General features: G+C 41.3%; 1 protein-coding gene across 1 annotated transcript in view; it reads right to left on the bottom strand.

Annotated features, from left to right (window-relative positions):
- Nucleotides 1-17,933, bottom strand: part of SNX9 (sorting nexin 9) — a 116,153-nt gene that overhangs the window by 32,353 nt on the left and 65,867 nt on the right. The window contains exons 5-6 of the mRNA XM_010598835.3: nt 4,333-4,498; nt 2,111-2,261 (exon numbers count right to left, since the gene is read on the bottom strand). Of these exons, the coding sequence (XP_010597137.1) occupies nt 2,111-2,261; nt 4,333-4,498 (317 nt within the window). The remainder of the gene's footprint in view (nt 1-2,110; nt 2,262-4,332; nt 4,499-17,933) is intronic.

Raw genomic sequence — 17,933 nt, 5'->3', positions numbered from 1 at the left:
CCTACAGCCCCCGGAGGAGCCTTCTCTGTGCTTCCTCTGCACTCTGAGCACACGTTGCTCTTCAATCTGCCACACTTAATGGCCTTTACCCATTTACACATTGCGGCAGGCCAGAAGAACCTCAGAGAAAGTATTTGTATTTCCAGGACCTAGAGGAGTTCCGGGAACAGACTATATGTTTAATGAATCAAGGGGTTAACCTGGAACATTTTATCCAAGAAGGCGTCTTTGGTAGAAGATGCTGACAGTAAACTTGAGCGACGCACAGAGTGACAGCTCCTTGACAAGACTGACAGCTTCCGAGTGCAGAAATCATGTCTCACACCAACATTTAATGCTCACTCATCAGCAATGCCATTTATTAATTCTCTGAGTATTACCAAGATGGAGTCTTATAATGCTCGAGCATATTTAAAATTCTGATGTCCTTTTTTCAGGTATAAGGTTTTACTGCATGACTGGAATATAGCTGTCACATAAAGCAGATTAATTGCTGTGAAGTGTTAAATAGGTTTCTTTAAAAAATTTTTTACAACTATTTAACTCATTTATACATTAGTTGAGTTAAATAAAAATATCATAGGATTTTAAATTGTTTCCAGCACCACAGACAGACGGGGAAGCCTCGGAGATACAGATTCAAACTAGGATTGTCCTAGTTTGATTTCAACCTGGAATGAAATTTTAAAGCAGAAAGACTCCTTAGTGAAAGCCAAGCCCTTCACTTTACAGATGAGGAAACTGAGGTCCAAGAAGGTGATCAAGCTTCCCCAAATTCACACAGTAAGTCAGCAAGGAGGTCGGTGGATGGCGTGGGGCAGAGGACCTGGGGACAAGCACAACCTCAGCCACTAGCTCTTAAAACACGGCCGTTCATTTTTCTTGAAAAGACACTGCTTCTTCATTTTCAAAATGGGCTAAAATAGACCTTGTATTTAAATGGGGTTTAAATATACTTTGTGTTCAGGTTTAAAGAATTGAGAGTAACATATATTACTCCTGACAATACTGAGACCTTCTAATTTGACTCTAAGAAACAGGACACCTGATAATGAACAGCTATTTTTACTATGGATGCAATTATGAAACTACCTCATTAAAGTAAATGGAGAGAGGCAGAAAAGGTGTGTAGCCAAAAGATAACTTAATCACCTGACACTATTTAAATATACTACAGAGAACTTGTAGGACTCATTAAATTTATATGTACGTAGATCTAGATATCGTTACATAGCAAACATTGTTATCATTTTTCCTGACATAGAGTAACACTGAGAAAAAGTATTAGTAATTTCAGAAAATAAAATTTACATGAAATTGCTGACTATAGGAAGAGTACTGGAAGATTCTTACAGCGGTTATGAATGATACATCCTACAAGTGACACTGGTGTACACTACAGACTTATCCAAGAGAACGTCTATCAAAGAATCCCATGGGGCTGTTACCATATTCATTCTTTCCAACACTCTCTCCTTTTAAAAGCAGTATGTCTACAGGTACCGCTGAAAATATATATTTTTTAACTTAAGAGGCAAAAAATCCTTAAACATAAAAGGCACAGGAACTGAGAACACAGAAGCTGGAGGGCTGGCCTGGACCCCTGACTGGACTACCCAGCACCTGTGTAAGTTTGGGCAGTTACTTCACTTCTCTGAGCTTCAGTTTTTCCATAGTAAAACGGGCATTAGATCTAGCTTATGAGGCTATGAGGGTTAAGTGAGAATGTATATAAGCCACTCTGCACAATGCCTGGCACATGGTGACTTTTAAATAGTGAAAAAGGTAAGAGAGCACTGCTGTTACTCCTATCGGCTTTCCTATGACAACACGCCGCAACATTAACATGTCATGGAGTGGGTCCTGGGTGAAAGGGAGAGCAACAGAAGCTCTTTGGCCGATCATTAAATAAAAAAGTACTTCACTTATTAACCCTGTAAAACAAAAATTCTTTAAAAAAAAAAATCTTCCAAGCTAAGATCCAAATAAAAATGACTAAATCACACCCACAACTAAGTAGGCCACTAAAAAGGGAGCAGTTGGCTCTCTGTCCCGTGCTCTGTCTGTGTCCCCCGCACAGGTCAGGCCTTCCACCCCATTTCAGACGCACTTGTTCAGCGGCAGCTTCATGGACGATGCTCCCGGCCGGCTGTTTCCTCGCTGAGCCCCTCCCGCTTCGGCGGACTCTGAATCCTTAAAGTAAGGTGACGAGGACTTGGGGTCATCCCAGTCTTCATCCCAGTCGTCGTCATCCCCAGTTGCTAGGGTGGGAACAGAAGATCATCAGTAAAGAAAAACAAAATAAAACTACTTCATCTTCTGATAGTAACGACCAGCGGGGCTAACGGTCAACTTAAAAAGGAGCTGGAGAAACGGATGCCGTACGGAAGGAGAGGTCGAGGGCAGGGGCTCTGTGGTTAGGCAGCTTTAAGGTTGGATTATTGGTCCTGCCCTTCAGAGCAAAAGGTAGATCACCTGATCTCTCTAAACCTCAGTCTCCCCATCTACAAAAAGCATCTCTCAGGGTGGCTGTGAAGACTAAATGATAAAATATATGCAAGCCATCTACCCAAGTGCCTAGAAATCAGCAGCTGGTCAACAAATAGTAGTTTCTTTATCTTTCCAGAAGAATTAATCAAGATTAAATCGTTGGAAAACACATGCTTTGTTAATGTCATGCTTTTGGCTAAAATAACCATGCGACAGGCCAGGCTCTAAGCACAACATTATACAGAAAACTAGGACACTAAAGCCAACCTTAGCATAGGGTCAGGGCTCAGAAGCAACCCACAGGGGCTGTCAGCCTCGGTAACTGCAGATAAATGCCCACTATAAAAATGTTCAGTGGTCGGCCCACAAGAGAAGGCCACCCAGCACCCTTATCCATTGATAAACTTAGCCTTATCAACTCACCAATAAGCAGAATATATACCACTTAAGCCAAGAAGCCCTGAGGAGGACAAGAGCGATGACAGGTCTTTGAAAAGGACAAGTTCGACACCACTAATAAAGGTGACAGAAACCCTGGTGGCATACTGGTTAAGTGCTATGGCTGCTAACCAAAAGGTTGGCAATTCAAATCCACCAGGCGCTCCTTGGAAACTCTGTGGGGGCAGTTCTACTCTGTCCTATAGGGTCGCTATAGAACTGACTCAACGCCAACGGGTTTGGGTTTTTTTTTTTTTTTAAATAAAGGTGAGAGACAGACCATGAAAGGAACAGGCAGTGGGGTGGTGGGGAGGCGGGAACCAGAAAAAATGGGGAAAAAAGCAATTAACAAGCTTTACTAGCCTAATCTCCCTCCCTCCCGGCTACCCACACTTCTTCCTTCCTTCCTTCTTTCTTCTTCCCATTGTTTAAAGCCTCTGTCTCCTACCCCTGATGGACTGGGGTGTCCTTTCACTGTGAGGCAGTACACAGCACTGGGCTCTGTGTGCTAAGACTGCCACCACAGAGAAGCAGCTGAGACAGATGCCAAAGGGAAAAAGAATGGCAACCAACAGAGGGACGGCCATTTGTCCTGTGGCCAAGCCATGTCACTTCAGAATTAGAACGCCAGTAGTCTAGACACCGTATTTGCTGCCTGGCCCACAGCTCCCGGTTCTGCTGACAGTCACATTCCTGTCAACAAATGCTGGCTCTGGAGCAGGACCTGTGCCCTTTGATGGTCCCAGGGTGTGAGGTCTGCCTGTTTGGAACAGACACTCAATTTCTGGCACAACGTACCAACAGAGGTGACAGGATGCAGGGATCCTAAGAAAGTAATGGGCAGAGCTCTGGCTTTTTCCTGAATTTCCTGATTCCCGAACTGCTTCCCCGTCTACAAGCCCTGCTCCTCCTGGGTAGTTAAAGAAATGATCAAACAGCTAATTCACAGGTAGGGGACCAACACATGACGGGCCACTTTTGATTTGTATACACATTATCTGGCCCAAGATTTTAACAAACGCGCATTAGCTGCCAAGATTTAAAAATGGGAAGAACACTCAAACATCTAGTTTTCCAGCCCTGTCCTAAAAACGTGGGAATCTAGGAAGACTGTTTTCCTCCAATGGCATCCATCAACCATCCATACCCCCACCTGGCTGGCTGTGTTCTTTACTTGAGAAAACTGGCCCCTGCAAACACGTGAATGCGTGACACCTTGACAGATAAATGAGATGGGACTGAACAGTCAATGAACAGCTACCTGCATTTGGATCTAGAAAAACAGGTTTGCTACTAGTGGACAACGGCAAATGTGAGCAGTTCCTTGAAATAAGATGGGTTTTTAACTCAGAGCACCCTGTCACTCTAAGGGTGGGCTCTGTCACCAGCAGGGCCCCTTCGCACCTGGTCCTTGGTAGGCCTGGGGATGGCCGAAGGCAGAGTCCCAGTTGTTGGAGGTGTTCCTCTGGGCGACGGCTCCATCGGGCTTGGCTCCCCAGCCGTCTGTGCCCTCCCAGTTCCCAGATTTGGGTGTACTCCAGGCAGACCAGGGGTCGTTGCCACCACTGACCTGTGTTGTCAGGGGTAAAAAAGGAGACAGAGTATTTGTGACTTCTGGAAACCGTGACTGAACTAAATAAAAATAACATGACAATGGAATGTGAGGGGTACTGAGGAATCAACAGAAATCTACCAAAAACAATTTTAATTTTTAATACTAAAAATTTTCAAACGTGCAGACCAGCTGCAGTCACGTCGATTCTGACTCATGGCGGCCCCATGTGTGTCAGAGTAGAACTGTGCTCCATGGGGTTTTCAGTGGCTGAGTTTTTGGAAGCAGATCACCTGACCTTTCTTCTGAGGTGCCTCTGAGTGGACGTGAACTTCCAATCTTTCAGTTAGCAGCTAAGTGCCACGCCAAACATTTGTACCACTGAGGCATCTAACAAAAAGCAGCATCAACCTGGTATTTTCTTAGGAACTTTAAAAACAGTAACAAAGAAACCACTGGACACGGTTAAGGTCCACGGCCCTCTCTTCTTCCTTCCCAGAGGTCACTACTTTTCTGAACCTTGTATTCATTCCCAGGTACGTGTTTATACTTCCATTGCACATGTACACATTCAGAAATAACAATTACGTCATTTTTTTTAATTGGTCTAAACAGAATCACATTTTATGTATCTCTTTGTGACTTGCTTTTTTTCCACTCATCATTCCGTTTTTGAGATTATACGTGCTGATAACAAGATCTGTTTTATTCACTGCAGCTGTTTCATAGCAGTCAGTTGTATTTTTAACCAGGTTTTTATTTTTATTTGAAAAGGTAATACACACAGTAAAAAAAACAACACACACACACACACACAGAGTAAAAGGATAATAATGTTGAATAAAAAATATATATATACGCCGACTACCCTAAGCCCCCAGACATCGCCTCAAAGACAACTGCCCCGCACAAACTCCCTGGGGGTACTGACGGAAACAGGCCACGCACAGAGATCCTTGTTTTCAAAGTGGGCCGAGTGATACTGCCTGTTCTGTATTTTACGTTTTCACTGACTAGCATGAAACATTCTCCGAGATACATCAGCACGTGTGGATTACACCATTTTCTGACATGACTCAATGAATTCCACTGTATTTACTTCCCTAACTTAACCTGCTTCTCCCAATGTTCGTTTCAGTCTCTTGTTTTCAGTGCCTTGCTGCTGCTAATGCTGCTACCCCCACGCTTGCACAGCCTTTCCCACATCCCCAGTAGATCTGAAAGCCCGCAGAAGTGAATCTGCTAGGCTGAGGAGACTAAGCTTTTAAAGTTGACAGATTTCGTCAAAGTGCCTTCCAAAGAGATCATACACAGCCATGCTCCCACGCTCCACCTGAGGCAACCACGCCCTTTGCTTTTTGTTTGCTTGCTTGATTTTTTTTTTTTTTACATTTAAATCTTTGATCTGTCTGGAATTTACTTGGGTGTAAGAAATGACACAGGGATCCTGCTTCATCTTTCCTTGTAGTCAGTCTGTTGTCCTAACACCATTTAATGGACAACCCATCTTTTCCACACTGACTTGGAATGCCACCTTTATCACACATGAAATTTGGGCCTGTTTCTGGGCTCTTCTAAACTAGATCATCTGAACTTCACTATTAGAATAGCAGGTTTAAAAATGTGTTGTATTTTCATTTGTATCACTTTAAATTAATAAATTCAAGGAAAATTCATAGTGCATTTTTTTTTTTCACAAGCACAATACTGAATTTGTTTATTCAAGAACATGGCATAGAAAGTCTTTCCTTTTATTCAAGTCTTCTTTCTCATATTTAAAAAAAAAAAAAATTGGTGGTAGTAAAAAGAAAAAAAAAAAAAAAAAGATTTACAAGAAATTGCCCAAACTAACACACCTCTCTAATGTTTTAGATGTTATAGTGGCTGTTACAGTGAGGTGGATAACTGACTACCACATCTCAGATGCATCCCAAAGAAAGTGTATGTTTTATATATGGAAGTATGATTTCATTCTAGCATCTCATGCTTTCAAGGGAAAAAAATGCAGTTACTAGTGACTTTAAGTTAAATATTAATGGCAGAAGACATTTCCTCCACATGATGGTGTCCTCCTCACATACAAGGTGACGCTGGGCAGATAAGGCAACTCTTAACACCAGAGATGAAAGCGCTCATGCTAATGGCCTGACAATCAACACTTCACCTAAGAGAGGAATCCCTCCTCTCCACATTTTTCTTTCAGGAAGTTTTATTTGATAATATATACCCTGCCCTCTAAACGATCAGGTTTTATTCCTGGAATTAAAACTTCAAAAAGTACAAAAGCTCTGGGTCACGAGACAGCAATGAGTGCAGAACAGGAGAGTCACATGACTTTCTCAAGCCAATGAATGAGCAGGACCCCTGCAGAGTTAAAGGCATGGCCCTGACTCAGGCTGCTCAATCAGGGTCAAATTCTAGCTCTACCACTTTCTAGCTGTTACCTCAGCCTAGGATTCTAAGCAGGCAGCCTCACTCACATTCAGCAAGACTGCCAGAAGCAAATTAAGTCAACTGGAAAGGAACAGAAGGCCGATACACTAGACAGTAACTTTTGGAAAGTTGCACATCTTACAAATACACAACATAGGGTAGAAAGGATAAGAATATTGGTTCACTGGGTGGATTTAAATCCATTTATGAAACTGTAGAAATTTGAATCAAGTAAATTTCATGTGGGTACAGTGGTTAAGCACTTCAGCTCTGGTGCCTGTCTGGGTTTGAATCCTACTTTACCACTTTCTAGTTGTGTGACCTGAGGCGATTTACTTTTTTTTTTTTTACTAGGTCTTAGTTTCCACACCTCTAAATATATATATATTTTTTTAAGTGGGTATAGTAACATCACCTTCCTCACAAGGATTTTGTAAGGATTAAATGACAACGCACGGAAGCACTTAAGCCAATTCCTGGCACACAGTGTGCACTCAGTAGAGGCTGTCTGATTCTGTGGGGGCTCATCTAGGACGTAAAGAAAAGAATGAAGACAGGAGGTCCTTTGACATGGGCAAATCCCCATGCGAGCAGAAACTGCACTTAGTAGTTTGTGCTACAGAGGAAAAGGCCAGACATGTTTCAATGCTAGGTCAACTTTTAATGAAAGCGCTAAGAACAGGCACTTTAGTTTCTGTTCTAATCAAAGATCTGTTTCCTTCAGATAAGAGCAGTTTCCCCATAAAGCCCAAGGGCAAGTCCTAATTCTTAGGGGTTTCAGCACATTTTCTACGTGCTAAATGTTGGATCTTGCTTTCTCCAACGCCTACCCCTAACGTAACAAACTATCTACAATGATCTGGTTTAGCAATACCTTGGCCTGGCTTCTTCGCTCTCAACCCCTGTAATCTCTAGGGTCCCTTAACTACTGACACTTGGTCAGATAATCTGTTCTGCTCCATGTATGGGACTCTTCTACACCCTTCTTCCACCTTTCCCTCCTCTCTTGTTCCTCTTGAGTAATGTCTTCTTCCTCATCTTTTCTCACCCTTTACGTTACCAAGCCACTCCCGACGCACAGTCAGCCATACTTCATTACAGGCCTCACAGTTTACGGCATAAATTCACCAAGTCTCAGGGAAAGCTTCAACTAAAGGGTATCCATGTCAGAAGTCCCAGTGGCGTTTCTGATTCTTGTATATTCCACATTCTGGTGTCCCCATGCCCCAAGAAGGCGTTGGCACGATACCTTACCTGAAACAGTCACCTCGCTTGGGAAAAATGATTAAATTCCAGGGTTATTAAATGATTTGCTTTTTCTTGCACTCAAGTTTGCATTTTACCTTATTTATGGAAGAAGAAGGAGAAGGAGAAGGTGAAGAAGGTGGTGACTGGCTGAGACTTTCAAGACAACCAATCTGAGCCAAAATATCCACCTTAAAACAAAAAAGGTGTCCAGTGAATGAAAAAAAAAAAAGCATAGCAAAGCTTTTAACTAAAAACGGTAAATTCATGGCAGGGTTAATTCATCAGAAAATTCCGGCATGCTGCTCACTTTCAAACACTGCATGCAAAGAACCTCCTCAGCTGTATGGTAGTAGGTTACCCTCAATGCACTGGCATGTTTTCTCAAGTCTGCTACTTGGTATCACAGTACACTATCACTGAAAATGGGGCAAAGATCAGGCAAGGAATACAGCCAATAAAAGAAACTCCAGAGAAAAAAGATACCCAAGCTTTACTAAGTGTTAAGATCTTGAAACTTTTGCTTTCAAAGCTATCAGCTGACCTGAGGCCCCAGACATGAGAGAGCCCAGCCAAGATCAGCAAAGCCACCTAGATAGACTGCTTGGAGCCAACACAGGCCCGTGACGAGCCTGGCAAGCCAAGCACAGAGCAGCAGCTCAGGCCAGCCAGTCTACGAACTGATGAACGGAGGTGTCTTCTAGAGCATGCCACTGGGGTTCTGACTGGGTTGTCACGCGGCATCTCTGTGGCAAACACTCCCATGCAACCAATCAACGTATAGGGTTAGGAGGCCAGCCTTCAAACCCCACCTCTTCCACTATCCAGTGGGGAAGTCATGACTATTAACATTTACATACTGCCATGTGGATGTACTTTTCAACAACTCTCTTGTGAAGGAAGTGGCAACATCCCCATTTTCTAGCTGAAAATAAACTTAGTTTTGGAAATCACTAAGGTACAAAACAGACAATCAAGCTGGATTAACAGGGAACTGGTTTACGCTCCCACTTAAAATTGCACAGCATGACAAAATATCTGAGAACGTTTTCAAGTTAGTGGACACCAGGCAGTGAAGGACAGTGACCCCTCAGAAACGGGAAACAAAGGTGAGGCTACAAGTGCCCCCGTTTATCGCCTCCAGAGACTTTCCAGGTCACAGGGGACCCACAGAGAGCTCAGTGGTCCTTGTGAGTGGTGGAGACGGAGTGGGAGTCTGGGGCAGAGCACTGGAGAGAACAAAGATGTAAACAGCAGTGGGTAATGGGATGTTTTTCTTTTTGCTAGTCTGAATTGTTTCATTTTCTACAATGCGTACGGACGGCTTCTATAACGATAAAAGGGTACTTTTAAAAACTATTTTTAAAGGAAGTAAGGACACTAGTCAGTCACGGCTGACAACAAACATGGTAAGTTCTGGCTTTGCTAGATTTTGGTATCTTGTATTCTGCTTCTTATAAGGCACTCTTGGGGGAACTGGAACAGTGAAAACCAAACTCCCACTTCTGACAACAGATATGACAAAAACACAGTAAGACCTGGGCAATGGCCTGTTTGGGTAACTTGATGAGACCTTACTCAGTTCACTGGTTTCCCAGTAAGTAGGCAAACATAGTCTAAGAGGATCAAGTTTCGCTGCATAGACCATGAGAATAATAACTTTGGAAGGGAGGCTGGCAGAAGATGGAGATGGGCAGTAGACACCATTACTGCCCTCGGTGTCCACCTGCATGGGGGTAGCCTGCCAAGAGTGATCTAGGTTTGAGAATTACTGAAGATAACTTATATATTATGAAGGCTGCTTTCCCTTTGGCCTGCTACCAAGCCAGGAAACAAGAGTACAAAGGATATATGAGAGCTCAAAAGATGCTGGGAGTGGTCACAGCAACCACTGCCCATTTGGTTCCTTACAGCAGATATCCAAAGTTCACTGCAGGACAGGTCAGTGCAGACCATTCAGCTGGATAAGTCTACCAGGTGAGAGGAGGTCCTAGCTATGGGCTCACTACCTCTTATGTTACTAGCCTGAGGGAGAGGATCTGTCACCATTCAAGGGTCGACCTTATGACCACATAAGGAAATCGTCACTGTGCCTCCGTCACACATTTGTACATTGTTATTTTGTTGTCTGACTAAGACAGACCCTAATAAATACACCCTAACAAATGTCTCCTGCTTAGAAGGAAGGAAGGGAGGGAGAAAGGAAGGAACTTGTTGACTAAAACTTTTAGGGCAAGACTTTTCCAGAGGCACACAACAAAAATAATGGAAAATTACTTCGTTTTGTGAAGGCTGCAGGTTTTTTTTTTTTTTTTTGTACTCACGGGCAAGACTGAGAAACCAAAAGGTTTACCTGACATTTCTCACTCATCATTTAACCATGTGGCAATCACATTAGGAAGTGGGAACAGGAAGCAAGTAATAACCGTTTCTTATATACGAGAATATGGAAACCCTGGTGGTGTAGTGGTTAAGCGCTAAGGCTGCAAACCAAAAGATCAGCGGTTCAAATCCACCAGGTCCTCCTTGGAAACCATATGGGGCAGTTCTACTCTGTGCTATAGGGTTGCAATGAGTCGAAATCGGCTTGACGGCAATGGGTGTGCAAGAAAGAGCCCTGGTAGTGCAGTCGTTAAGAGCTATGGCTGCTAACCAAAAGGTCAGCAGTTCAAACCTACCAGCTGCTCCTTGGAAACCCTATGGGGCAGTTCTACTCTGTCCTATAGGGTCGCTATTAATTGGAATGGACTCGATGACAAAGGGTTTGGTTTGTTTGGCTGGTATACCCAAGAAAATTTCAGAGTTTCTGAAAGATTTAACTCTTTTTCTCAAAAGGGCCTACAGAGGGTATAAGATTCTCTGATGTAAAAAGTCTAACCATTTGGGCTAAAATGCAAGAGACCTTGTAAAACTCCCTATCTTGCTCTTTACACATCTTTTGTTCAAAGTATATCATCTAATTCCAGAGATAAACCTCTACTGACTTTAGAAAACCACTAACGCTAACATAAAACTTGCACGTCCTCTTAAAAATGAGGCTAGACTCCATAGACACACCTTAACTCTGAGAGGCTGAATTGCTGGGCTGAGGACTACGTGGACCATGGTTTTGGGGAACATCTAGCTCAACCAGCATAACATCGTTTATAAAGAAAATGTTCTATGTTCTACTTTGGTGAGTAGTGCCTGGGGTCTTAAAAGCCTGTGAGCAGCCATCTAAGATACTCCACTGGTCTTACCCCTTCAGGAGCAAGGGAAAATGAAGAAAACTAGGGAAAACAATGAATGAATGAATGAATAAAACAAGGGAAAGATGAGTCCAAAGAACTAATGGATCACAACTACCATGGCCTCTACCACACTGAGTCCACCACAACTGTATGGTAGCCGGCTACCACCACTCACTGCTCTGACAGGGATCACAATTGAGGGTCCCGGACAGAGATGAAGAAAAATATAGAACATAATTCTAACTCACAAGAAAACACTAAACTTACCAGCCTGACAAAGACTAGAGAAACCCTGAGAGTGTGGCCCCCAGATACTCTTTTAGCTCAGTAACGAAGTCACTCCCGAGGTTCATCCTTCATCCAAAGATTCAACAGGCCCATAAAACAAAATGAGACTAAAGGGGCACACTAGCCCAAGGGCAAGGACTAGAAGGTAGGAGGGGACAGGAAAGTTGGTAACATGGAACCCAAGGTTGAGAAGGGAGAGTGCTGACATGTTGTGGGGTTGTTAATCAATGTCATAAATAATACGTGTACTAACTGTTTAATGAAAAGCTAGTTTGTTCTGTAAACCTTCCTCTAAAGTTCAATAAAACAGAAAACAAACATTTCATGCAAAAAAAAAGAGGCTAGATCATAAGAACAGACTAAACTCATTTGTAGCCCACTGCATCCACCCTTTTGACAGGCCATTAATTACAAAAAAAGTTACAAATGATTTCCATTCTGGACCCATAGATATCAATTCTAGATTCCCCCCCGCCAAAATATAGTGAGATAAAAGAGTAAAATTTGCCTTAAGATAAATGGGTATTACTTGTATTAGAGCGTTTACTTATTTTGATAGCTCAAAGTCTTAAAATACACAGTTTTATGTACAAAGCCAGATGATGTCACAACTAAAAAAAGGCAATTTGCTTCCAGACAGACTTGATAAGAGTTCGCGTGAAACAGCTTTACGAAGACTCTTCTCATGATGGGCTATGTGTATAACAAGCTGACTGGCCCTTTATCATATCGGTTTTAAGGTAAAAAAAAAATTCACCTTTGTCATTTGTTTCCACTTGGGCAAAAACAACCAACCAAACAAATCCCTAAACAATAAATTTTACTAGCATGTATTTTGAAAGGTTTCCTAGATGAACAAAGCTGTGACACGGTGCAAAGAGCTGGGATAAACAGAGCCTGGAAAGTTGGGATTGGCAGCCAAAAGCAGTTTTAAAGGCAAATGATGTTCACAAACCCTGCGAAGAGTGGTATACAACTTTCCTTAAAAAGCCTTGTGGTCAAACAGAAAGGATTCCTACGTCACCAGAGAGAAGTGGGGGCGGGGAGAAGGAAAGACCCTTTTCAATAAAGGGTTTTGTAAAGAGGAACTATCAGTGAGCACTTACGAGAAATCTAAGGCATTTAAGACTTGAGATGATGAAATAAAAAGCAAATTTAATTTCCTTGGGAAGGTTTCTTTCGATTTATTTTTAAATGGACTAAAAAATGCCCTTAAATTGGCCTAAAAACAGACTTTTTTGAGAAATGGGGAAGCAAAATGTAGTTCTAACATAAACTTCTATTGCCTTCCTCATCCCTTAGCCAATAAGAATTCCTTTATAACAAATACCATTAGGGTGAAAATCTCTGCTAATAGTTGGGGAGGAATAATTCAGGAAAGGAATGCGAGGACGGCTGCACAACTTGAAGAATGTAGTCAGTGTCACCCAAGTGTACATGCAGGAACTGTTGAATTGGTGTATGTTCTACTGTGCATAGTCTCAACAACAACAAAAACAGTAATAAATTATTAAAAAAAAGAAAACCTCTGCATAATAAAAGGGTACTGTATCTCTAAATACCCACTTAACTTCAAGCATTTGTTTAACACCCAAGCTGTTAAAAAAAAAAAATGAACGATGCCAGAGGATTTTCTGTAAGGGATGGAACTGGTTTTTTTTTCTTTTAATAATTTTTATTGTGCTTTAAGTGAAAGTTTACAAATCAAGTCAGTCTCTCACATATAAACTTATATACACCTTACTCCATACTCCCATTTACTCTCCCCCAACGAGTCAGCCCGCTCCCTCCTTCCAGTCACTCCTTTCGTGACCGTTTTGCCAGTTTCTAACCCTCTCTACCCTCCTATCTCCCCTCCAGACAGGAGATGCTAACACAGTCTCAAGTGTCCACCTGATACAAGTAGCTCACTCTTCATCAGCATCTCTCTCCAATCCATTGTCCAGTCCCTTCCATGTCTGATGAGTTGTCTTCGGGAAGGGTTCCTGTCCTGGGCCAACAGAAGGTTTGGGGACCATGACCGCAGGGATTCTTCTAGTCTCAGTCAGACCATTAAGTCTGGTCTTTTTACGAGAATTTGGGGTCTACACCACACTGTTCTCCTGCTCCCTCACGGGTTCTCTGTTGTGTTCCCTGTCAGGGCAGTCATCGGTTGTGGCTGGGCACCATCTAGTTCTTCTGATCTCAGGATGATGTAAGTCTCTAGTTCACACGGCCCTTTCTGTCTCTTGCGCTCATAGTTATCATGTGAGCTTGGTGTTCTTCATTTTCCTTTGATCCAGGTGGGTTGAGACCCATTGATGCATCTTAGATGGTCACTTGTAAGCATTTAAGACCCCAGACGCCACACTTCAAAGTGGGATACAGAATGTTTTCATAACAGAATTTATTTTGCCGACTGACTTAGAAGTCCCCTTAAGCCATAGTCCCCAAATCCCCGCCCTTGCTCCGCTGACCTTTGAAGCATTCAGTTTATCCCAGAAACTTCTTTGCTTTTGGTCCAGTCCAGTTGAGCTGACCTTCCCTGTATTGAGTATTGTCCTTCCCTTCACCTAAAGTAGTTCTTATTTACTAACTAATCAGTATATAACCCTCTCCCACCCTCCCTCCCTCCCTCCCCCGCTCATAACCACAAAAGTATGTGTTCTTCTCAGTTTATACTATTTCTCAAGATCTTATAATAGTGGTCTTTTACAATATTTGTCCTTTTGCCTCTGACTAATTTCACTCAGCATAATGCCTTCCAGGTTCCTCCACGTTATGAAATGTTTCACAGATTCGTCACTGTTCTTTATCGATGCGTAGTGTTCCATTGTGTGAATATACCACGATTTATTTAACCATTCATCCGTTGATGGACACCTTGGTTGCTTCCAGCTTTTTGCTATTGTAAACAGTGCTGCAATAAACATGGGTGTGCATATATCTGTTCAGGTAAAGGCTCTTATTTCTCTAGGGTATATTCTGAGGAGTGGGATTCCTGGGTTGTATGGTAGTTCTGTTTCTAACTTTTTAAGAAATCGCCGGATAGATTTCCAAAGTGGTTGTACCATTTAACATTCCCACCAGCAGTGTATAAGAGTTCCAATCTCTCTGCAGCCTCTCCAACATTTACTATTTTGTGTTTTTTGGATTAATGCCAGCCTTGTTGGAGTGAGATGGAATCTCATCGTAGTTTTAATTTGCATTTCTCTAATGGCTAATGATCGAGAGCATTTTTCTCATGTATCTGTTAGATGCCTGAATATCCTCTTTAGTGAACTGCATGTTCATATCCTTTGCCCGCTTTTTGATTGGGTTGTCTTTTTGTGGTTGAGTTTTAACAGAATCATATAGATTTTAGAGATCAGGTGCTGGTCGGAGATGTCATAGCTCAAAATTCTTTCCCAATCTGTAGGTGGTCTTTTTACTCTTTTGGTGAAGTCTTTAGATGAGCATAGGTGTTTGATTTTTAGGAGCTCCCAGTTCTCTGGTTTCTCTTTGTCATTTTTAGTAATGTTTTGTATTCTGTTTATGCCTTGTATTAGGGCTCCTAACGTTGTCCCTATTTTTTCTTCCATGATCTTTATCGTTTTAGTGTTTATGTTTAGGTCTTTGATCCACTTGGAGTTAGTTTTCGTGCATGGTGTGAGGTATGGGTCCTGTTTCATTTTTTTGCAAAAAGATATCCAGTTATGCCAGCACCGTTTGTTAAAAAGGCTATCTTTTCCCCAATTAACTGACACTGGGCCTTTGTCAAGTATCAGCTGCTCATATGTGGACGGATTTACATCTGGGTTCTCAATTCTGTTCCATTGGTCTATGTGCCTGTTGTTGTACCAGTACCAGGCTGTTTTGACTACTGTGGCTATATAATATGTTCTAAAATCAGGTAGAGTGAGGCCTCCCACTTTCTTCTTCTTTTTCAGTAATGCTTTACTTATCCGGGGCTTCTTTCCCTTCCATATGAAGTTGGTGATTTGTTTCTCCATCACATTAAAAAATGTCATTGGAATTTGGATCGAAAATGCGTTGTATGTATAGATGGCTTTTGGTAGAATAGACATTTTTACTATGTTAAGTCTTCCTATCCATGAGTAAGGCATGTTTTTCCACTTATGCAGGTCTCTTTTAGTTTCTTGCACTAGTACTTTGTAGTTTTCTTTGTATAGGTCTTTTACATCTTTGGTGATTTATTCCTAAGTACTTTATCTTCTTGGGGGCTACTGTGAATGGTATTGATTTGATGATTTCCTCTTTGATGTTCTTTTTGTTGATGTAGAGGAATCCAAGTGATTTTTGTATGTTTATCTTATAACCTGAGACTCTGCCAAACTCTTCTATTACTTTCAGTAGTTTTCTTGAGGATTCCTTAGGGTTTTCTGTGTATAAGATCATGTCATCTGCGAATAGAGATAATTTTACTTCCTCCTTGCCAATCCGAATGCCCTTTATTTCTTTGTCTAGCCTAATTGCTCTGGCTAGGACCTCTAGCACAATGCTGAATAAGAGCGGTGATAAAGGGCATCCTTGTCTGGTTCCCGTTCTCAAGGGAAATGCTTTCAGGCTCTCTCCATTTAGAATGATGTTGGCTGTTGGCTTTGTATAGATGCCCTTTATTATGTTGAGGAATTTTCCTCCAATTCCTATTTTGCTGAGAGTTTTTATCATGAATGGGTGTTGGACTTTGTCAAATGCCTTTTCTGCATCAATTGATAAGATCATGTGGTTTTTGTCTTTCGTTTTATTTATATGGTGGATTACATTAATGGTTTTTCTAATATTAAACCAACTTTGCATAAAAACCCACGCATACCTGGTATAAATCCAACTTGGTCGTGCTGGATTATTTTTTTTTGATATGTTGTTGAATTCTATTGGCTAGAATTTTGTTGAGGAGTTTTGCATCTATGTTCATGAGGGATATAGGTCTGTAATTTTCTTTTTTTGTGGTGTTTTTTTACCTTGTTTTGGTATCAGGGATATGGTGGCTTCATAGAATGAGTTAGGTAGTATTCCATCATTTTCTATGCTTTGAAATAGCTTTAGCAGTAGTGGTGTTAACTCTTCTCTGACAGTTTGGTAGAACTCTGCAGTGAAGCCGACCGGGCCAGGGCTTTTTTTTTTTGTTGGGAGTTTTTTGATTACCTTTTCAATCTCTTTTTTTGTTATGGATCTATTTAGTTGTTCTACTTCTGATTGTGTCAGTTTAGGTAGGTAGTGTTTTTCTAGGAATTCATGTATTTCTTCTAGGTTTGCAAATTTGTTAGAGTATGATTTTTTGTAATAATCTGATATGATTCTTTTAATTTCAGTTGGGTCTGTCATGATATGGCCTATCTCGTTTCTTATTTGGGTTATTTGTTTCCTTTTCTGTACTTCTTTAGTCAGTCTGGCCAATGGTTTATCAATTTTGTTAATTTTTTCAAAGAACCAGCTTTTGGCTTTGTTAATTCTTTCAACTGTTTTTCTGTTCTCTAATTCATTTAGTTCAGCTCCAATTTTTATTATTTGTTTTCTTCTGGTGCCTGATGGATTCTTTTGTTGCTCACTTTCTATTTGTTCAAGTTATACGGACAGTTCTCTGATTTTGGCTCTTTCTTCTTTATGTATGTGTGCATTTTTCGATATAAACTGACCTCTGAGCACTGCTTTTGCTGTGTCCCAGAGGTTTTCATAGGAAGTGTTTTCATTCTCATTGCATTCTATGAATTTCTTCATTCCCTCCTTAATGTCTTCTATAACCCAGTCTTTTTTGAACAGGGTATTGTTCAGTTTCCAAGTATTTGATTTCTTTTCCCTGATTTTTCTGTTATTGATTTCCACTTTTATGGCCTTGTGGTCTGAGAAGATGCTTTGTAATATTTCGAAGTTTTGGATTCTGCAAAGGTTTATTTTATGACCTAATATGTGATCTATTCTAGAGAATGTTCCATGTGCACTAGAAAAAAAAGGATACTTTGCAGCTGTGGAGTGGAGTGTTCTGTATAAGTCTATGAGGTCAAGTTGGTTGATTGTAGCAATTAGGTCTTCCGTGAGCTTCTTACTGGAAGTCCTATCCTTCTCCAAAAATGGTGTGTTGAAGTCTCCTGCTATAATTGTGGAGGTGTCTATCTCACTTTTCAGTTCTGTTAAAGTTTGTTTTATGTATCTTGCAGCCCTGTCATTGGGTGCATAAATATTTAATATGGTTATATTTTCCTGGTCAATTGTCCCTGTAATCATTATGTACTGTCCTTCTTTATCCTTTAAAGTCTATTTTGTCAGAAATTAATATT

This window comes from Loxodonta africana, chromosome 1 (genome assembly GCF_030014295.1).
Source record: "Loxodonta africana isolate mLoxAfr1 chromosome 1, mLoxAfr1.hap2, whole genome shotgun sequence".
NCBI classification, from domain to species: Eukaryota; Metazoa; Chordata; class Mammalia; order Proboscidea; family Elephantidae; genus Loxodonta; species Loxodonta africana.
This window is presented reverse-complemented; position numbering and strand designations above follow the sequence as displayed.